The following is a 20,665-nucleotide window of genomic DNA, read 5'->3' as shown; positions in this document are numbered from 1 at the left end:
GTCATATGTTAGTGTAGTAGTAAACTACTCAACCCCATGTACCTACCCGTGCAGGTTGTATCAACCCATGTACCCCATGCAAACCCCAACCCCAACCCATCAAGAACTACACCCCTACCCCGGGGTACGGTTTTTGTGGGGTACAGGTACAGTCATCCACCTGCTAATGATACACCCAAAATGAGAAATTAGCTTCAACAGATTTGAGCACAACCTTTCTCTACATGAAAATCTCAGATAAATTCGCGTCTATCACTGTACCAAATTTCAGAATGTTTGACCCACATTTCACAAAGAAAAATTAAGATTATGGGTGTATCATTGAGGGGTGTGACTGTATTTGGCTATTTCTGAAAAACAGTCCATTTTGTATGCTCCACAGCTTTGCCAATTCTGCCTCAATTGCATCCAAATTATGTACGGTGGTAGATATGAGTTTGTACTACTTGTTATAACTTGTTTCATAAAAATCGGTCTAGTATTGAGTGAGATATTGGCTAGTCAAAAGTGTATCAAATGGGGGTGGCGTATCATTAAGGGGTGGATGACTGTACAGGTAGCCCAAAAAAACCCCAGGGTTACCTGTGATATTCCCTATCTGAAAGCTTTTGTTGCATTGCTTTTAAATAGAGGGACAGACTCTCTTCACTTATTTCTTTGAAAAATGAAAGGCATTCACTGGTGAGGGCAGAAGGCTGTCCTGCATGATGGGTAAATAAGTTTCTTACTCGGCCAAAATCCCTATAATTGCAATATGATTGTGGATAACATTACTAATAGAGCAGTTGGGGAGATCATATATCTCCCCCTAATTTATATAGTACCATTGAATAATACACTCCTTGAGGTTGCTGGAGAGACAAGGAGGCACAGAAATCAGCCCAAACCACTTTGTTTGGCTCAGGCACATACCACGTGACTGGTTTTGGAAACGTCACAAAAATATGCAAAGGACTGTAAGTATCTCAGCTCGAGAAAAAAAGCCAGATACGTAAAATAAGTAAGGTAGTAAGTTCGTACATACAACATTTGAAAGCACTAGAACTGAATTGGAGGGGGGTGGGAGTGTGTATGTGACAGAAAAACGAGAAATGAAATGAACATGTTCGGTCCTCTCTCTCTTTTATAACTTACTCTCCCTACCTCGCATACGGATGGAAATTATGCTGCCCCCTCTGCCCTGTCCTCTGCGGTCCCACACTCGCCCCACCGATCCCCGCCGCTCCCGCAGCCACACCCCCTGCAGCACCAGCAGGCCCCACCGGCGCCCCCCTAGGTCCCCTCGGTATATTCGGGTTCATCCCCCCACCCGCTCCTGCTCCCCCTCCACCCTGCATCATCCCTGCCCCCACCCCCCTCCCCATCCCACCACCCATACCCCCCATCGCATTCATCCCGCCCATACCAGCCATCATCCCAGGCCTCATCCCACCCCCGAACCCACCCCCCATCCCACCCATCATAGGGTTCATCCCACCCATCATGGCGGGATTCATGGCGCCCGCACTTGTCATCTGGAACATGCGCGTGTAAAGCGCCGCCAGCGCCTGAGGGTCAAACGCCGTGTTGCCCGCAGTAGCTCCACCCATGTTCCCACCTGCTCCGCCAACGGCGGTTGGGGTATTGAAGGTCCCTTGTTGTCCCCCGAATCGGTTCCCTCCTCCTTGCACGTATTCGTTACCTGCTACGCCGTCTTCGTTGGGGTAGCTATCCCGTTGGTAGCGTGGTTGTGCTAGCTTGACGTCGATCTGTTACGAGTGATCAGGCCATGTTTAGCAGAGGAGGAGGGGATACGTACCAACTTGCCATCAATCTCCAAATTCCCAAAGCCCAAGAAGGGTTGAACGTTCGTATCCTCAAACGAAACGAACCCAAACCCTTTACTTCGCCCTGTCTCGCGGTCCAACATGACCGTCGAGTCAATGACTTTCCCAAACTGGGAAAAGAACTCGCGCATGCTCTCGGAAGTGACGCTGCCCGCCAATCCGCCGATGAAGAGTTTCGTGGCGCGTTGGTGTTCTTGTCTCGGGATGGCTCTTTTGGGGTCGATCTAAGAATTGAAAAGGGAAGTAGGGCTCAGTTTCCTAGTGGGGAGAAAGGGGGAAAGGAAGAACTTACGATTTTCCCATCCAAGAAGTGTTCTCGCACCATCACAGCATTCACGCTCGCAGGCTCTTCAAACGTCAAAAACGCAAAGCACCTCGAGCGACCTGCAGCGTCACGCATAATCGTGCACGCATCCACTTTTCCAAATTGTGAAAAGTAATCCCGGAGCGCGTCTACATAGAAAATATTTTTTAGTCAACTACGCCAATATTCCAAAATAAATAAAACACTGTATCCACCATCTGTAGTGTCCCAGTTCAAACCTCCAATAAACATTTTCCTATTTGGGGTTTGTGTTTTGACGGCGCCAGTTGAGGTGAATTGACGAGTGGACGTGGAGGAGCAAGGGATATGGAAAAAGAAAAAGAGATGCTATTAGTATCGGTAGGCTAAAAACAGACACATTATGACAAGGGAAAGAGAGGGAAGAGGGACTCTACTGTGTGTGCTGGGTGTGCAGAGAAGGGTTGTGTCGAGGTAGCCTAGCCTAGCCTAGACGTAGAAGAGGCGGGAGATACGCTAGAGCTAGCTTAGACGATGCGACTGACTACGCGAGAGTCATATATCAATGGCCGGCCAGCCAGTACCAGCGGCGCGCAGCAGTAGATCCTGGGGAAGGCAAGGGGGGTTTAGCGAGAGGAACGGATATCTTACCCTTCATCTTTCATCTCCGAGGGACGCACGCTCCGTTCAGTGACGGGGATATTTTGATAGCCCCCATCTGTACGTGGTGCAGGAGGCTCCCGATACTCCGAGGGCTGGGGCTGCTCGTACGTCGGGATTTTTTGGGGTGCTGGTTGTATGTAGCTGGTCTGGACAGGCTGTGCGTATTGTTGTTGCTGCTGCTGTTGGTGTACCGAGGAAATGCCGGAGCCGTTCTCCATAGGTATCGCCTGTGGTGACTTCACAACGGGCTTGTTGTCCGCCGCTTTTGTTGTTGTCGTTGTGCTAGTGATGGTTGTTGTGCTGGGTGACTCGGCTGGCGCCGGTTCCGCGAGTGTCTCTTCTTGGGCTTGCTCGTTAAAATCCGTTTCGTCATTACCGTAGAGATCTATGAGGGTGTATAGGTCAGAGTTTAATGAATGTTTGCAGTTCCCTCGCTTACCACCGTACAAATCAGCGTCGAGGTCGGACATGGTGATGGTCAAGAAGGAAAGAGAGAGGTGTGACAATTTTCAACAGAGTTTGCCGTCATAACGAGTGACAGCGTCACGTGTGACATTGACGCTTGGACCATCTCCCTACCTCCGCAGCCTTGATACTTTCGTTTTACCTGCATGAACCCTACCATTTTTACCCGGTGTACGATAAGAAAGATGGAGAAATACAAGCAGGTAATTTCCGTTATTTTTTCGCAACCCACTTTGCTTGATATTTCGTAAAAATGAGCAACCGGAGCCATTCGGACCTAGGATTCCTCATAAGGTAAAGGTGCACAAGTCATCCCAAAATTTCGCCCCTCCGCTTGGTTGGACAGCGATAAGGATAAGCAAGGAAAGTAGATGGCTCGAGACGGTCATGAGAGGGTTATTATCATTGGTATCCTAGGTATGCTTCTTTAGATCGTCTTCGTTTTCGCATGCTAAAGAACTCGACAGCCCTGCAAGGCGCATTCGCAGAACACCAAACGGCACTGCAGAGATTATCTCTGAATAGAACGATAGACACAATCTTCGTACGCACGGCCGAGGATCTTGATAGATGTGATGCACTCATAATACCCGGTGGAGGTCCGTCGTACTCCTTACCCTCGATTTTTTTCTGATGGCTAAACTAACAATCAACACAGAGAGCACAACAATCGCACTCCTAGCCCGGCTCTCCGGCGTTCTCGAACCACTCAAACTATTTGTAAAAACCAAACCAGTATGGGGAACCTGCGCCGGTGCAATCCTCCTCTCACAAGCCGTAGAAGGCGCAAAGAAAGGCGGACAAGAGCTGCTTGGAGCCATGTCCATCACAATCGCGCGGAACGGTTGGGGGTCCCAGGTACGCACCACCCTCTCCGCCCCGTCCGTCCTTCCTCCCATTGACATAGCGCGTGGGATAGGTAGAATCCTTCGAAGCGGATCTCCAAGTCCCCGGCCTCCGAGACCCAGTCGTCCCATTCACAGGAATCTTCATCCGCGCTCCCGTAAGCCCTTCCCCTTCCCCTCCCTTCTTCCTCCCTCTTATCCCCGTTAAGGTAATTCTCGCCCTAACACCAACACCCTCCGACCACTCCATCATTGTGGTCGCCCACCTATCACCCGACCTCCTCCCCTCAGCCCTCTCATCGCCCGACCATTCCGCTGAGCCCAGGACATACGTGGCGGTCCGCCAAGGCCTGCATTTTCTCACTACTTTCCACCCGGAACTGACAAACGATGATCGCTTTCATGATTATTTCGTTAGGGAGTGTGTGCTGCCGTTGTTTGTCGGTGTCAGTTGAGCGGGCGTCGGTACTTGTGTATAGATGCTTTTTTTTGCTCTGGAACTTGTGTTTATCGTGCGAGGTTGGCAAAGCATTTTCACGCCAGCGGAGCATTCATGATTTATTCATTCATTTGTCCAATTTGGCGCAGCAATTGAACAGTTTCCCTTGGAAAGCAAGATACGTGGTCTAAACTTACTGGCTAAGGGAGTTTAAAAAAACAAAGCAAGCAATACAATTGAAGGAAAGGCATCTTAGTTCTCTAAAACGTCACCCGACTTGTTCGAGCCACCCAGTATTAAAGCCACGGATCTTGGCTGTCCAGTAGGATCATAATCCTGCAGTTGCAGCCTTCCAGCTGGATACCGTTCATCCCAAGGGTTCTTTGGATCGGCCACTTCTCCTTCCTTGAAAATCCCTGTCGTGTCAAGTCTGAACGCTATCATTGTAGGGTTTGAAAACCACGAATGTCGGTAATGGCTATGCCAATAAGCGAAAGAGATGCCACATAACAAGACAACGAGATGCAACCCAGCCCAGAAGTAGACTCTCCATTGGAGAATGGTTGGATGCGAAGCGGGGACGGCAAATACCACGTTCGTCTGGCTCTCTGAACCCACTGGCCTACCGAGTTCAATAACCAGGTATGACCAGGCGGATTGATAGGCCCGCGAGACAAACTCTTTCACATAACTCTCCACGTAACTCTCCACACTGTTCGAAAAATTGGATGATGAAAAATCTCCAAAGGTGGTGAGCAAAGTACGTGATCCGACTGACGGGGCTATCGCCAGCGCCTCAATGGTCAGGGGATCTGCAACAGGGTCGAGATGTGAGGTGTATACATTTCCCTGAACAACGGCAGGCGAAACGATAATGCAGTTCCGACAAATTGCGGCACCTGCTGTATAGGTCACATTTGCAAACGCGAAGCACGAATAGTCTGTTGAGTTGGCGATTGGAGTGGGGTAGAAATTGACACTGGATGGTATGACATATTCGGGGAAAGTGAAGGAGCAATTTGGGCTGGACACAGAAGATATTAGAATACTGAGAATCCGAGATTCAGATACGTTGACGGGATCAGGTAACTTGGGATCAGAACCTGGACCCCAAGAAGTGTCAGGAAGGAACGCAGCGAATCCCCCGTAGTTGCTGTAGGGGTTGTAAACACTAGAATCATTGAGCAGTAATTTCTGTTTCCTCGTGAGGGTAGCGTCAGGATGTGCTCCTTACATGGCCTCCGACAGAACTTTCATTTTGCGAGATTGCGTTCCGCGTCGCGTTTCCTGCAATAAAAAACATCAGAAAAATCTCATTTGAAGAAACTACGGCGTTACTCAGGAATATAGAGCAGGGAAAAGGTGAAGAAAGTGGTCAGTGACCGCTTAGCGCTCCTTAAATACAAAAGTTCACCTGTAGTTCATCCGAAATCCTAGTATCTAACACTGCGTCTCAGCGCTAGGTTGAATCCGATGATAGAAACCGGTACTACCTCGGAGGGCGCCTAATCACAAAAATAGGTCCAGCATGCCAGTCCATGTGACTGTTATCGCAAGAGGAAGAAGTCCAAGTTCATAGAATTGGGAATGGAAGCTTGACCCGAGCGGGGATTGTGCGAGTCCCAAATATCCAGTTTCTGCAACATAAAACGTAACGTAAAGGTGGCTTGACGACACTGCAAGGTCGTTGTTCTGCGCGCCGCCTTTCCGATGAAATGACATCCACATCTGAAGAATGAGTTGTCGTGGCGGTCTTTAAAAACTGAATAAGCGCGCAGCATGCTCTGAGATGCAAATCGGTTTGAAAATCCGGTTGATCGAGGGGGATAACCCATTGGATCTACGTGTGAGCAAGTGAATGAAGCGCCAGCGTATGTGAGCTCACACTGACCATGATGTTAACGTTAGTTACGGAAAGTTTGCGGGAAGTTGATGAAAATTTATTCAACCCAAAGTATCTCTCAAGGTCACATTGAGTGAACATGTGAACACCCACTGGCACCGTCATGCACACTTCAGGCCTCCTTCTCTAAAATCAAAAGCTTGGAAGTAGGAAAAGGAAGGCATAGGATGGGATAAAAACAAGTGCAACTACATGAGTAACTTTCTTTTTTTATGTAACACGCTACAGCAAAACTTGAACTTCCAGCCTCACCAAGTCCCACATACACGACCGTCGAGACTTTCGTGACTGATCCATCTGATGGGTGGTATGGCTGCAGAAGCTTGCAGAAACCCGACGTATGACCGTTATCTCAAACCCAACTCCAAGGACAAAAACCCATCTCAAAATAACTGCCCAAGCGCGGCCAACCCCGGGGGGCTTCCGGGCTCGATCATCATGCGAACCAATCTAAGAATAAAGGAGAAGGCGTAAACTACCCCTATAAGAACCCGTTGACAGGCGGAATATGGAGAAGTGAAAGATATCCGAAATTCGAATGGTAAGTAGTAAGCCTCAAAGCTTGACTCCTTGGTCGCACTTTTGTAGCGGCTTGGCCGCGCGTTGGGCCTCTCAAAGGCGACGTGTCTCCTGTTTTGCTGCCCTAGCGTGGCCCACATGGGCTCGGAGTTCCTCCCCGTGGTTTTCTTGTTGCTGAGTTCAATTGCTTGCTCAGGTATGTCACCGTATACGTTATTGACGACCGCAACTCTGCGATAACTTTTACTCGGGTTCATCCGAGTCTGCGTCCCAGCCATTTTCCGATTCATCTGCGTATAGTGAGCTCACGTTTTGCACCATTTTCATATCTGATCTTGTCCCTCGTTGTAGCGCAGGCCATATACTACGTATGGGCTTCGATTTTTTTTTTGATCTTCCCTCGCGCAGACAACGGATGCTTAAATAACCACCAAGAATTGTCAATTTAGTAAGTTCTCATCCATGGGTACGCCTCTTCGGCTGTGTTGTGAATGGTACCTCACATTATTTGTAGGTTCTGGAGTCGGCCTCACGAGATATATCATAACGTCAGTTCCAACCTTTGGCGGCGACAGTGGCAATAAACGGAGTAGTGAGGGGAAGTATATCAATATCCGACAGGACTTCCACGACTGTGGTCTTCTGGCCCTCACGACAAGGGATACTACGACGGAGCGAGTAATCCCTTTTGGCCTGACTAAGTGCCGGCGAACGAGACGGTGTAACCACCAGCATCTACGTCATCGAGAACGACTGGCTCGAGTTCTTCAACGTCCAGGACAGCATCCAAGGCGACGACATCGGCTAAGCCTGCCAGTCGCTTGGGAACCTAATCTCCACAGATCTCCCGGCCTCGAAGTAAGTAGCGTATTTCACCTTTGTCCCAAATTCATGGCTATGCCTTAGAATAATAGGAGGAATAACACCTCTTCTCATTGAATGTCTCCTGTTTCCCCTCGGTCGCTGGAGACGGCGAAGACAACGACGAGCTACTGCCCTTCCCCGATACCCGTAGCCTGGAAACGGAATTTTCGCAAAATGAGCCTCCTTCAGGCGTCAATCAGGCGTTAATTGGGGCAACGATGCCGCCTGCTTCCGGCCTTCCCAGGGTGGGGTTACTTCACTCATCAGTAATTGCACAGTCTGCATTGGTCAGACCGCTGATAATGTCTTCAGCCGCAAATTTTACTACCCCCGCCACAACTTCCTTCAAGAGTTTCTCCGCATCCGAACTGCTACCTTGAGAAATTCAGCCGACTAAAAATACTCCTACCCAGAATTTCGTAGACTTGAGCTCGGTGAATAATCGCGTTTCCTGGGGGACTCTACAACAGATAACGGGACTCCTTGCGTCGCCCGATAACTTACCGATGCAGAGATGGACTTTGTCGCTTCGCTTTACGGGCAGCGATTGCCTCCACCAGATATTGGACTCATTATAGAGAATATGCTTGGTAAGGGTGAGATTGGGAATAAAGGGTGGGAGCGGTGGAATTATTCTAAGCCTATTCAGCCGTCTGCGTATGATTTTATTGATTTTGTGGGTAAGTAAGTAGCGGGCGAATGTAGTTTCCTTAGAAGACTTGACTTCTTTTTTTTTAAATGTCTGGATTTCAAGTGCAAAATTACTGCTCTGCATTTTGCACTGGCGTGCTAACCGTCAATCAATTTCTAACCTTGTTGGTCAGAATCGGAACCGCAGTGCAAACTTCCGGAAGGGTACCAAGGATATACACATACTAGTGTAGAGGGTAGATCAATCTATCGGATTATCCAAGTCAATCGCAAAAACCCCTTCATATATCGTGAACCAAGGTACGACTTCACATATATCGAAGTCTGTCTAGGAGAGGCCCCTGCGTTACGGTACCAATTTGTCGATCACGTGTTACAGAATCGAAGAAATCTAGCGCGGCCTTGGCGCGGCCATGAGTCACAGGACCCGGCGACAACAAATATCCGGGAGAAGTCGCCCTGAGCTGGACCTCCAGAAATCGTCGGCTGAAGCCAGATTTTTGCCACTTTCCAGAAGATTTCTGGTTCTGGAGAGGTTGAGAGGAAGCGATAATCAAATTTTTGATTTCTTCTGGGCTTGACTGGGATCTGCTAGGATAGGCTGGGATGTACCGTTGTAGGCCAGAAACAATTGTTATTGAATTTAGCTACTATACACGTTACATTCTGGTCCTATTTGGTCTGTATCTGGATATATCTGCGTCCTGCCTGACCATACCCGCATCCTCCGGCCTATCCACCGCACCGCACCTGTGCTCCACCTAACCCAGTCCTGTAGTATCGATGCACACCATTCCAGCGCCCACAATCGGAAATACGGGTCTCGGGTGTTCTTAGCAGTAAATGCTACATGATAATTAGATTGAGGAGAACAAGGATGATGCGACAAGGCAAACCTGGTTGAGTGCATAAGGTTGTGAGCAACAGACGTCAACTCAACTTCCAAAGATGAAGGTCGTCGCGATACGGCATCTCTTTCTTTCTTGGGTCGGCCTGAGAGGATTCTCAGCAAACTCGAATGCAAAAGATGCAGGATCCACATACCAGATCTCAGCTCAACAGCGCGCAATCCAGAAGATGGAAAGCCCTTGAGCATTCCCAAGCCATTAGCAACGAATGCGATACATTTTGGACGCATATACTCACCGGTAACACGGTCGTAACCAAACTCCTTGACCCTTCTTGTACGCAAACTCAGTCTGCGGCCGTTGGGAACTTGAATTGAGCACTACACAGGGGGAAACGTCGTCACGCAAAGAGCAGCAGGGGAGCATAGGGACGCAGATGCCGATGCGGTAGGCATGATGGTGGGGGAACCGGGGAAGGGAAGAATGAATGACGATGTCAGGGACCGCGCACCGACAGCATTTGTTTATTGATTATGTAAGTAAAACTTTCCCATCGTGGACGACCAATGGACGACGTCGTTCTTACATAGTTGTACTTAGCGAAGTAGAAATTCAAAGTCGCGGAAAGACCACGACGCGATTCAAGAAACTTATTTGACTTCATTCAAGAAACATCCAGATAATCACGGCAGCGACCAGAACCAAACCAGAACAATTAGTCGCCCTGGAGCGGCTTCGGACTACCCCGGATACTTAGCAGCGGCTAACTCCAGAAATTTAGCCATTTGCCCAGATTCCTCTAGAGCACGTTTTCACTGGGAAGTAGGTCTTGTTTGACATATGTGACAGAGGCTTACGCGCTTACGCTTAGCCTGGGATTGGATGTATTGTACAAGGGCGTGTCTCGCCCCCAAAGCACTGTGGCAATAATAGGTCGTGTTTGGATGTATTTGGCGTATTTGGCCAACGCGTCGGTCACGAGTCCAAATACCAAAGTTTCAACCAAGGGGCCTCCAATGGAGGAATCCGAAAGATCAATCCCTCCCGAGAGGTCGTGAGAATGTGCCTGCGTCCAACCTGCGTCACACCCGAAATGGGCGGCGCCGAACGTGTGATCATCGCATCTCTCTCCCTCTGAGTCCCTCATAGTCACAATCCTACTTGCATCCTCGTAAGTAGTACGTATTTTACGAGCTTCTTGTTCTCTTCTCACTTGGCTCGACTATTTAAACGTTGCTGCTATTTCTCGCTTTGCCGAATAAACTTTGTTTGTTGAGCGACAGAAAGTCAACCAATTGGATAATTGCCGACAATGAAGTAATTCAAGATCAAGAGAGTTTTATGAAGCAGTGTCTTTCACGGTGGTTGACCATGGTGTTCATTTTTTGACATTGTTAGATGCATGTACGATTTGAGATAATGCAAGATATTGTAATACAAGCTATTTATTTATCTACTAACCTAGTGAAAGATTCAAATTGTTCTTCGCGAGGTCAATTGTGGTATATAAGGTGTGAGATGCGACGAAGGGAAACACAAACCAGAGGATGATAAAATATGGTGGATGAGTCGCATCGGCTTTCGTTTGGGTGTGACTCAGGCACGTTCTCACGACCTCTCGGGAGGGGTTGATCTTTCGGATTCCTCCATTGGAGGCCCCTTGGTTTCAACCTAGAGAATCAACACTGAACGTTGAATGTTGGACGTTGAACGTTGAACAGTCACTAGCACTGGCACCGTCATGTACACGCGTTTATGCCTTCTTCTCTAGAATCAGAAGCCTGAAGTAGGAAAGGGCATGAGATGGGAAAAGCAGGTGCGACGCCATGAGTAAGCTACTTTTTTAATACTAACTCGAATTCGGGCATACAGTATTTCCAGGACAGACATTAAGTCCCATGTATATGACCGCCGAAGACTTTCAGAACGATTCCATCTGATGGATGGTATGGCTGCAGATGCCCGACGTATCACCGTCATCTCCAACCCAACTTCAATGACAAAACCCATCGCAGAATAACTGCCCGGGACCCGGTGCTTGCGGGCTCGATCGTCATGCGAGCCCCTCCCATCGAATCTAAGAATAAAAGGGAAGGCGTAAACGTGGTGATTGCCCTCTCCAAAATGTTCGGAGCAAGGAATGTCCTGGTGTCTGCTCTGGTCGCTTTCATATCAACTGCAGAAGGTCGACAGATACGCAAGTCCGAACTCCAGGCAAAACAGCTGGAAGCAGCCAAACGGTGGCAGCTGACGCCTGTGAGAAGAGCATCGAAGAAGATCACATTTTCCAATCCCAGAGCTTCTGGTACGTCCATCTGTTCTCGGTTTCCCCCTTTCTAATCTTAGTATTCAGAGTTTTTCGTGGATGGAAAAAGTATTCCGGAGGTCGATTTTGATGTTGGTCCTAGTTGGTCGGGTCTCTTGCCTATCAGTGGAAACAAAAACGAAACACGCAAGGTGAGGATCTGTCATCTTTGATGATTGTTCAATCTTTTTTTGAGATTTACGTATGTGTTACTGGCTAGCTCTTCTTTTGGTTTTTCCCTCCCGGACCTCAAGGGAGTTTGGACGACCTTATCTTCTGGTTGGTTCACCATCACAATGCAAAGTTTTGTACTCATAAGTGACTCCTGTGCAGGACAAATGGTGGACCAGGATGTTCTTCCCTTGAAGGGATTCTTCAAGAGAACGGGGTACGTTGACTATGTACTGGTATTTGAATGCGCTAATGTACTATCCATCAGCCCTTTTCCTGGAGCTATGGACAAGCTAAACCTACGCCAAATCAGTACAGTTGGACGAACCTTTCCAGTGTGCTATGGGTCGAACAACCTGTTGGTACCGGGTTCTCGCAGGGAACTCCTAACATCATGGTATGCCATGTCGTCATGAGATCTCGGCTGAGCTGACTTGGAAATCTATCCTAAGGACGAGGATGACCTTGCTGCTCAGCTCGTCGAGTTTCTACAACAATTTTTGGAGGTATTCTCAGAATTGAAAAACAAGAGGTTTTATCTGACTGGAGAAAGTGTACGTCTAGTCCGGTCTCGACTTTTCCAGTCCCACTGACTCGCCGCTATAGTACGCAGGCGTTTATGTTCCTTGTAAGTTTCATGTGCCGTACTCCATATCGAAAGCTTGAAGTGTGCTAGATATTGCAAACTATATCTACGAACACCCAGGAGTGTTGGATCTTGAACTTCAGGGCATCTGGATAGCAGACCGTGCGTGGCTTTACAGCGACAACGTACCTTACACGATCGTCTCACATCACGGCAGCATCCTTATCCTGGGACGTTGTCCAACTGCAGATCCCCGCGGTTGACTTTGTTCACAAATATGCAAACGTATTCGCGTTCAAGTAAGTCCTCATTTACTGGGACTTTCCTTGTCGATACCATCTAACTTGCTTCATTCAGTCAATCCTTTATGTCGCATCTTGACAAAAAAGCCGTGGCCTGCAACTACGCCGGATACGTGGATAAACATGTGACCTATCCACCAGACGCAGGACTCCTCCCCCTTCCAGGCGAATCTACCGAGGCAGATCCTGGTTGTGACGTTTGGGGAGAAATTTTTGACGCGGCTCTGCTCATCAACCCAGCTTTCAACATCTACCGCATCTTCGATACCTATCCTATCCTGTGGGATGTTCTTGGTTTCCCGTAAGTTCCACATGCATGCTTGCTACGACGTGTAACCCTCTTTGTCGTTCAGTGGCACATTCCCTCAAGTCCAAGTGTCTCCCGTTTACTTCGACCGACCAGACGTCAAGGCGGCTATTCACGCCCCTCCTCATGTCAACTGGACCGGTTGCTCCAACATTGATGTGTTCCCGAACGGAGACGAAAGTCCTCCATCTGCACTTACCGTTCTGCCTAACGTCATAGAGAAGAGCAAGAGAAGTGTCATTGTTCATGGGCTGGCCGACTTTAGATTTATTGCCCAAGGGTGCGCTGTCCCAAATTGAATATGTCGATGGTGCTCATTGGTTTTTCTATAGGACGAGAATCGTCATTCAAAAGTGAAAATTAACCAATATCATTCGGACAGTTATTGACTCTATGCTTTGCTAGTATGACGTGGAACGGAAAGCAAGGGTTCCAGACACCCATTGCGAGTGACAGCTTCTTGGTCGATGGGGTTGGCGCGCTAGGCACGGCCCACACTGAGCGAGGTCTAACTTACTTGGAAGTCTCGCTTAGCGGACACATGTGCGTCCCATCTTTATGCTGGCATTTGCGTTGTGTGTTGATGATCTACATCCGTTAGGGTACCACAATTTAGCCCCTTTGTAAGTGTTCCCACCTAACTCCGGCATTCTTACTTAAGGGCACATGTTAGGCCGCCTTTCAGTCTATGCAATTCTTAATGGGATTCCGAGCCACTCCGTAAGTAACAGTTAGATACATATCAACAAAAGAACAAACATGTACGATCATAACGATACCTCAATCCATTTCTGCCATTAAAGAGAAACATCCACGAATGCGCATCTATTCCACGGAAGGACGTCCCCCTGATCTGTTAGGCCTTGGATATAAAAGCGAACCTTCTTTGAAGGTGTCAGGGTGAAGGGCAGGTTCTCTTGAAGGACGTTGAATGATTTTCCTTCCCCATTTATCCCAGAGGTCCCAATCCAGACCGCATCCGCAACTGGCCCAACGTTCCATTCATCGGTATAGGGCTGTGCGTAGACGTTAAAGTAAACAAAGGAGGGGAACCAGCTAATCGTTGGTTGAAGGTTCCACGCGGCTATAGGATCCTCAGGAGACTTGATGTTGATGGTGGAGACCCGAGGGAAGGTTGTGGCGACTTCCCAAGTGAGTGACCCCGAGAGTAAGGGAGACGGAGATACATGGGTTGCAAAGTCTGCCCAAAGAACAAGCGTATCATGCTCTCGGTGGGTATCCGGAGGACGGGGGTGGACGTTGAGTTGTCCGATTAGCAGGGAAAGATTCAAGGGGCGGTCTGGGTTTTCGGTCACAACGGCCACGATCAACCCTATGGCTACGATCGAAAAGGTATCTGTGCCAGTAAATGTGAATTCAATCTTGAGCTTTGACCATCCCCCGTGAAGCTCTGTGGACGAGGTCGACCTAACATCCGGCTCATTGTCGCCTGAAACCGTTTTGAGAGCGAGAGCGAACTCTGCATCAAACTCGTGACTTTCTCCACCTTGAAGTTTGTAGATGATCTGGGCCTCGTATAGACGCTGGTGGGTAACAGTCAGAGACTGTATGGGGATCCATACAGATCGATATGCTGCAGTCTCCTCCTCAGATGCTGGGAATGACAGAGATAGGCTGAGAGAGCTTCCGCCATTCCACGCATCGTCCATACACAAGGCAGAGAGGGCTTCTGGAAGGACATCCTCGCGTTCATCTTCCCAAGACAATATAGGACGAGGCCAAACCATATCGCCCACAGAACATTGCTTGTCAACGTCCGTCCAACCATTCCGACTCTCGAACACCCGGATACCTTCAACAAGCCACGACTGTCCAACACCAGGGCAGAAAGTAGAATGAAACGGAAGGTTGAAAGGGTCTGGAGGGGAAAGTCGGGGGAAGAAGGAACTGAGGGGGAGAAACGGCCCGTGAGGACATTCTGGTTCGCCTTCCCTTCGTGGAGCCTCTGGTACGTCGACGGTGCCGCTGATGGGGCCAGCCCATAGTGTGCGTTCGTACTCCCACCACTTGTCCCATGTCCATCCTGGCTTATCCTGCTCAGTCTCCCAGGTCCATGCTTGACCAAAAAGGGCTACACTTAGCCCGAGAGATTCAGGAGCAATATGTGAGATAGCTCGGTAGCACCCGAGTCCTCCTCCCCCATGAGAGCCGCGGCCCCAGACGTCGACGCCCATGTATATGTCTTGAAGTGTTTTAGGGTATAAGTAAGGTTGGGATTCGGGAGCTTGACCAATCAAGGACGGGTCCAGACTCAAAAAGTACTGAGCGGTGAGTGAAGGATAATCGCGACCCCACTGAAACGGAAGGTTAATTTAAGATTGAAAGTGGCAGTTTATAGGAACAAACAGCGTAGTTTGAGAAAAGGCCACTTGACGATAAGAAAAAGGGAAGATTCAAACTGTTGAGCCTATTCTGCCATGCGAGCTGGCCAGTAAAAACAACACTATCATACCTAAACGGTGGCAAGTGTTACAAATGATCAAGGTTGGATGAATTTGGATGACAAACCATAATGTGGTTCCGTGAGGTCCAACTTTCCGCAGTAGCTCCGATTGCAGAAGAGTGATCCAAGCCGCGAGCGCTCTTGTCTGCTCGACCCCTCCTTTAAGGGGACATTCGAAATTGAGCAGGTATCCGTCAAAGCCACGTTCCTTGGCGAGATCTGCTAGTACGGTCGCGTAGTGTGGTGACACTGGTAAAGTGTGCGATGAAGTTGGGGTGTCGACTTGCCCAGTTCTTGACGATGGCATTTTGCCAACTAGGAGGCGAAGACAGTCTTCCTCCCCTCCACCTTCAAATATTCTACAGGAAAAGACAGTCAGCTTGAGTTGTCCACGATGTATGATACGGATAAGTGGAGATCGGCCGTGTAAGCGAACAGTAAAAGAAAACGAACAAAGTACCGAGGATCTTGACGCCCTGCCTGTGTGCTGCAGAGATCCATCCGGTAGGAGGTACCGTTATACGGTGGTGGGAGAAACTGACTGAGGTTAGGCCATGGCAACGGCCGGAGTATTCGGCACCCACTATACGAAGGTATCGCATCTAGACCAGTAATTGAAGGTGTATGATCGAGCGAAGAGACTCTCGGTATACCCTCCCTAAGATCGGGTGTTCAGCTTAGACAAGCGCTTGGGGACCAGCGCAATTCGCGATTCGTGGGAGATGTACCTTGTAATCGTGGCATACCTTGAGCGCGGGTAAGCGAAGTCGACGTATATGAAGATAAACGAAAAGCACCAAAAGTTTTCCCTTTCCCGCTGGATTTGCAATGGGTTGTCGTGGAGTGTATTTGAGAATTCCGTTGAAGCCACTGCCAGATCCTTCGGGTTTCCAGTCATCGAGTTCTTTCAATGACTTGAAATAAGGAACATGGTTGTTGCTATTGTCGGTATTGCCGCAGATTGGCATGAAAACAACCTTTGAAACGCTTTATCAGATTGGATGAGAGCAGTTCGAACCGCCCGCTGGTGGCAGTGGTTGCATACCACGAGCGCAACACGTGCATACGGTGTACTTACATAATGACAATATTCCGGCTCCAAGTGACTCAAAACTTACCAACCAATTACCACCTGCTTCTCCTCTAGCTTGCCTAGTGCACCAATTTCGTGATGCCACTCGAAAAAGTTCAAAAAGATAAACTCGCCTATGATCCCATTTGCAAAGAGAGACAATATTCTTTCCAATCAGGCGCCGTTTTAACGATAATTTCGACAAAGGAACTTGAAGCAGAACCTCAATACCAAGTGGGGCTGACGGAGAAAGACATCTACTTTCCAGTTGATGATTTGCAGCGTGCTGCATTTAAAACGGATGCGGGAAAGGTGACACGGCTGCTGCATAATTTCGAAGGCAAAATAAATTCACTTCATCTTTAGAAATTGACACCCCATCAATGGGCCGTGTACGACTACACACTCTCCGTTCCTTGTGGTCGGGTGACCACCTATAAAGATCTTTCATTGGCTGTCGGTGGCTCGCCTCGTTCTGGTACGTTTTGTATGGCAGGTGGCAAATGATTGTTTGTTGACAATTGTCAGTCGGCAACGCGTTGAGAAATAACCCATTCGCGCCATACGTTCCATGCCATCGTGTCATCGCGTCCAACCTTTATATCGGTGGATTCATCGGTGAATGGGGTCCGACAGCTAAAACTGGGACGAAAGTCAACAAAAAAATTGCCCTTCTGTCTCGCGAAGGGGTTACATTCGATCAACGCGGATTCCTTGACAACGAGGACTACTTGTGGAAAGGCTCGTCGAGCTTCGAGCGCTAAAGATCTTTATCAGCAGAATTGAACACAGTACTACATGTAATTAGATCACGCTGATTTTACGTGATTCGTTATCAAAATCTTCCTTCTGAATGCAAGTTCACGTTCTGGCCTTCAGGATTTAACCAGTTTAACCTATCATTTCATTGACTAGTAACATTTATGTCCTACCAAGCATCTCAGAGACCAGAATTATCCTTGAAAAATGAAATGACACTGTAAAGTTGCCGCTCGGTCGTCTGCGGGAGTTCAGGCGTCGCGAAGAATGTAACTACTGATTCTACGCTTCCTTCTACAACTATGATGGTAACAAGCTTCCTTTCCAATTCCTTTCCGAGCGCAACTGACTCGTACTCTGATTCCGGACAATGATATGTGCTCCCACTGGTCAACATGAAGTTAAGATTATCGACGCTCGGATTCAAAAGTCGATCGTGAATTAGTAGGTATGACTTGAATGTGTTATGGAAAGTTCAAGACCGTCGCGTCGAAGGGTGTCCAGCTCCTCTTGTATATCCGGACGGATAACAAAGCGAGAAAAACTCGTCACATTCACTGATTGGATGTGAGATATGGTCCTTTGTTCGGAATCCACCAGTCGCAAATCGCACTGCCGGAATCTGTCCACAAGAACATCTCGGAACAAATGCATGTGTTCAGTGAGCGCAGTGGGGCCACAGTACGAGAAGTGTTGCAGATTCGGGAGGAGAATATCTGCATGAGGAGAGGAGAGCCGCTGTAGGAGCATTTCATTGAAAAACTCGTCGCCTAAAGACCCATTGCGGAACTCGAGGGATAAGTTTTTGACCGATGGGATATCTTTGAGAACCTGAGTCAAAACGCGGTTGGATGAGGACTTTTTTGTGTTATAGAGAGCGAAAACTTCCAAAAGTTTCGAGGAACGAAATGATTTCACGATTTGAAGGAGGAAGGCCTCTTCAGACGTGGATCCAAATGAGCCAGTGAGGGAGACCTCACGCAAAGAGGGAAATTTGACTTGCTCCAAAATCCAACTCACTTCAGGGCATATGGCATAGAACTCGAGTTCGAGATATTCCAGATGTTCCAGCACGGGAACTTGCTGATGGAATAATTCTATATCCAACGGACTCGGACCCGCCGACAACGTATCTGTATCGATTGCTTTGAAGGTGCAGCGAATTATTTGAGGGACATTGGAAAAAATTAGACGGATCTCGTCCATGGTGCAGTTGTCTGTAAATAACTCCCGCAATTGATGCCACGGGGCTAGTACGGCGGGCAGGCTGAAGTTGACAAGACGAAGGATTGAGAGTTGTGGGGCCATTGATAAATCTAACTTTCGTGCGAATGTTAGACTAAGATAAGCAGTAGCAGCAGTAAGAAGGAGTAGTGATTTTCCGGCACCGGGAATGTTGTCAAAACATTGAGACGCGATGTGGGGCGATAAGAATCGTGCTTCTTTCCATTGCGGCGAGACGGACGCAAGTAGAGTTAGAATATCTACCGGAGGATGAGACCTCCATGGTGTTGAACCTTCAGGATCGATTGTGGCAAGAGAAAAGGAGATGGGGTAATTTGCAATTCTAGACAGCCAGTCACGAAGAAGTTCGGTTTGAGCCTCGTAGCGAGCTTTTGTTAGCCGGAGGCGTATAGCAGTCCAAAGAATTGGGGTCGACCAAACGAAATATCTGAAACTCTGGCAAATTTTGCCTAGAAAGAGGGGAGTTTCCCCCTCCTCCTCCTCAGTTTCGCTGCCAACTAGCGGGCCCAAGGTCCGGTAGAATATCTCTGTCTTGATCTCTGCTGGACTCTGTCTTGATCTCTGCTGGAAGTTGATTGACCGGAGATAGAGAGTTTAATTGTGAGCGCAAACGTCGATGTTGCTCTTGTTGGTTAAGAAGAACGGCCTGGGTTTGCGCTATTTCCGATTCTAAAGCGGACATTTGTAGGAGTAAACCATTCTTTGTCTTCGCATTCTCAGAGTGATCAAGACGTTCTGGCATGTTTCTCGTAGCTTCTGTTTTTTTTGTTAGATTTCCTTCATCAATCCGAGAGAAGAAACATTCCCACCTCGCAATGTGCAACCGCTTCAAGGTGTGCAATGAATGATAGTATGGTCGACAACAGAGTGGCTTGTGCGAGTCCTCTGTTAGTCCTGAACAAACACGTGTAGTCGGAGTTGTCGGAGTTGTGGTGAGTTGAGAGCAGCTTGCTTGCTTCTCTCCTTTCCACTGTTCCACACGTTGACTGAGAAGACCTTCACGCTTGAGGCCTTGAGGTCGAGAGCCCTGATTAAGTGGGGAATGTTCAAGTCAAAATACAGGACACAGAAAAGATCGTTTAAACGTATCCCGATTCCACACAGGTGCTGCTCGGGGAGAGTCTTTCGTCTTTTGATGGTTATATAAAGTGAGTTAATTGAAATAATCGTAGGCGGGAGGGTACATTAGTGTCACAAGTGTTGAAAAATACAAGTGGGAGGAGCAATGTATATCAGAATAAAGAGTTGATGAAACGAGAGAATAATAAATAATCGAACGTGAGCAAGGGTGGTTGGTGGGGTTCAATCATCCTCCCAAGCTTCCGCAACCTCTTCTACAAACTCCTGCACAACTTTGATGAGGTCCCCAACAAGCGCGTCCCTATTCCACTCAGTCCGGTGACGCCAAACATCGCCAAGACACGTCGCGCGAAGCTGCTCCAGCTGCTCGATCGTCAAAGTAGAGGTGTTATCCCGTAAACTGCACTCAAGACTCGCAACCAGGGAATCATCAACGTAAAAGTCAGGTAAAGGTGGAGACGGACTGCGTTCAACAACAATCATGGGTACCGGTGCAGGAGCAGCAGGGGGAGTCGGGATTCTTTCTGGCGTTCTCGATCGGTGAATGGGTGTGTGAGAGGGCGATGGGGTTCTGAATGGCCGGGTGGTAGGCCCTGGTTGGGCTGACAAGAAAGGGTTTAGTGGATCAATTGTGGGAGGTCCGAACTGGATATCATTGGGTCCCCATTGAGGTGGGGCAAGGAATGAATCACCCATGTGCTGGTGCAGGAGTACTGTAGGCGGTGGCGTAGGAGACATGGGGTTCAGAAGAGATGGGTCGAAACCCGACCGACGTGGGTGTTCATCAACGACCATATCATCAGAGGGATGAGGTTCGGAGGGTTGAGTGTTTGAAGACCCAGCCACCGCATGGAGATCCCCCATAGGCTCAACACGATCGGGCGCGAACCGGACGACGCTAACGCTATGGGATTTCACCTGCGACGGAGGCGTCCCACCAACGATATCCAGTGGATCCCGATCATCGTCATCGTCAACGACCATCCTACTCCGTTTCGCATCCCTCCCCCCATCATTATTCCCAACAGCCTCCTCCTCCGACCCCAAAGAATCAGCACCACCCTCCTC

The 20,665-nt window shown here is 48.6% G+C and overlaps 8 protein-coding genes across 8 annotated transcripts; 3 read left to right on the top strand and 5 right to left on the bottom strand.

Annotated features, from left to right (window-relative positions):
• Positions 1-1,852: 1,852 nt before the first annotated feature.
• On the bottom strand, positions 1,853-2,388 carry LACBIDRAFT_148459 (uncharacterized protein; the record flags this gene model as incomplete). Its single annotated transcript, XM_001886973.1, has 3 exons — positions 1,853-2,050; positions 2,119-2,279; positions 2,346-2,388. Coding segments are annotated over 3 exons (402 nt in total), but the record flags the coding sequence as incomplete, so codon positions are not given.
• Positions 2,389-3,608: 1,220 nt separating this feature from the next.
• LACBIDRAFT_309756 (uncharacterized protein) lies at positions 3,609-4,537 on the top strand (the record flags this gene model as incomplete). Its single annotated transcript, XM_001887053.1, has 5 exons — positions 3,609-3,654; positions 3,705-3,836; positions 3,896-4,095; positions 4,157-4,240; positions 4,292-4,537. The coding sequence occupies 5 exons, from the start codon at positions 3,609-3,611 to the stop codon at positions 4,535-4,537; spliced, it is 708 nt and encodes a 235-aa protein (XP_001887088.1).
• A 1,531-nt stretch (positions 4,538-6,068) lies between these two features.
• Positions 6,069-7,264, bottom strand: LACBIDRAFT_332522 (uncharacterized protein; the record flags this gene model as incomplete). The annotated part of the gene is given in 5 exon segments (XM_001886972.1): positions 6,069-6,407; positions 6,691-6,721; positions 6,836-6,905; positions 7,005-7,233; positions 7,253-7,264. The coding sequence occupies 5 exon segments, from the start codon at positions 7,262-7,264 to the stop codon at positions 6,069-6,071; spliced, it is 681 nt and encodes a 226-aa protein (XP_001887007.1).
• Positions 7,265-8,766: 1,502 nt separating this feature from the next.
• On the bottom strand, positions 8,767-10,453 carry LACBIDRAFT_332521 (uncharacterized protein; the record flags this gene model as incomplete). The annotated part of the gene is given in 6 exon segments (XM_001886971.1): positions 8,767-9,105; positions 9,209-9,230; positions 9,250-9,304; positions 9,503-9,686; positions 9,893-9,955; positions 10,172-10,453. 6 exon segments carry the CDS (start codon positions 10,451-10,453, stop codon positions 8,767-8,769), a joined length of 945 nt encoding a protein of 314 aa, XP_001887006.1.
• A 1,202-nt stretch (positions 10,454-11,655) lies between these two features.
• On the top strand, positions 11,656-13,701 carry LACBIDRAFT_253991 (uncharacterized protein; the record flags this gene model as incomplete). Its single annotated transcript, XM_001887052.1, has 13 exons — positions 11,656-11,763; positions 11,832-11,890; positions 11,945-11,999; positions 12,051-12,179; positions 12,235-12,336; positions 12,389-12,410; positions 12,459-12,530; positions 12,586-12,667; positions 12,726-12,971; positions 13,024-13,264; positions 13,360-13,520; positions 13,579-13,600; positions 13,651-13,701. Coding segments are annotated over 13 exons (1,350 nt in total), but the record flags the coding sequence as incomplete, so codon positions are not given.
• Positions 13,702-13,774: 73 nt separating this feature from the next.
• LACBIDRAFT_309753 (glycoside hydrolase family 85 protein) lies at positions 13,775-16,409 on the bottom strand (the record flags this gene model as incomplete). Its single annotated transcript, XM_001886970.1, has 5 exons — positions 13,775-15,292; positions 15,345-15,450; positions 15,507-15,800; positions 15,895-16,043; positions 16,170-16,409. 5 exons carry the CDS (start codon positions 16,407-16,409, stop codon positions 13,775-13,777), a joined length of 2,307 nt encoding a protein of 768 aa, XP_001887005.1.
• A 494-nt stretch (positions 16,410-16,903) lies between these two features.
• On the top strand, positions 16,904-17,277 carry LACBIDRAFT_253981 (uncharacterized protein; the record flags this gene model as incomplete). Its single annotated transcript, XM_001887051.1, has 2 exons — positions 16,904-16,991; positions 17,042-17,277. Coding segments are annotated over 2 exons (324 nt in total), but the record flags the coding sequence as incomplete, so codon positions are not given.
• Positions 17,278-17,453: 176 nt separating this feature from the next.
• On the bottom strand, positions 17,454-19,259 carry LACBIDRAFT_332517 (uncharacterized protein; the record flags this gene model as incomplete). The annotated part of the gene is made up of 3 exons (XM_001886969.1): positions 17,454-17,658; positions 17,886-19,014; positions 19,130-19,259. 3 exons carry the CDS (start codon positions 19,257-19,259, stop codon positions 17,454-17,456), a joined length of 1,464 nt encoding a protein of 487 aa, XP_001887004.1.
• Between the last annotated feature and the right edge of the window lie 1,406 nt (positions 19,260-20,665).

This window comes from Laccaria bicolor, genomic scaffold, assembly GCF_000143565.1.
Source record: "Laccaria bicolor S238N-H82 LACBIscaffold_41 genomic scaffold, whole genome shotgun sequence".
Classification (NCBI taxonomy): domain Eukaryota; kingdom Fungi; phylum Basidiomycota; class Agaricomycetes; order Agaricales; family Hydnangiaceae; genus Laccaria; species Laccaria bicolor.
Note: the sequence above shows the minus strand (reverse complement) of the source record. Positions and strands in the feature narration are given on the sequence as shown.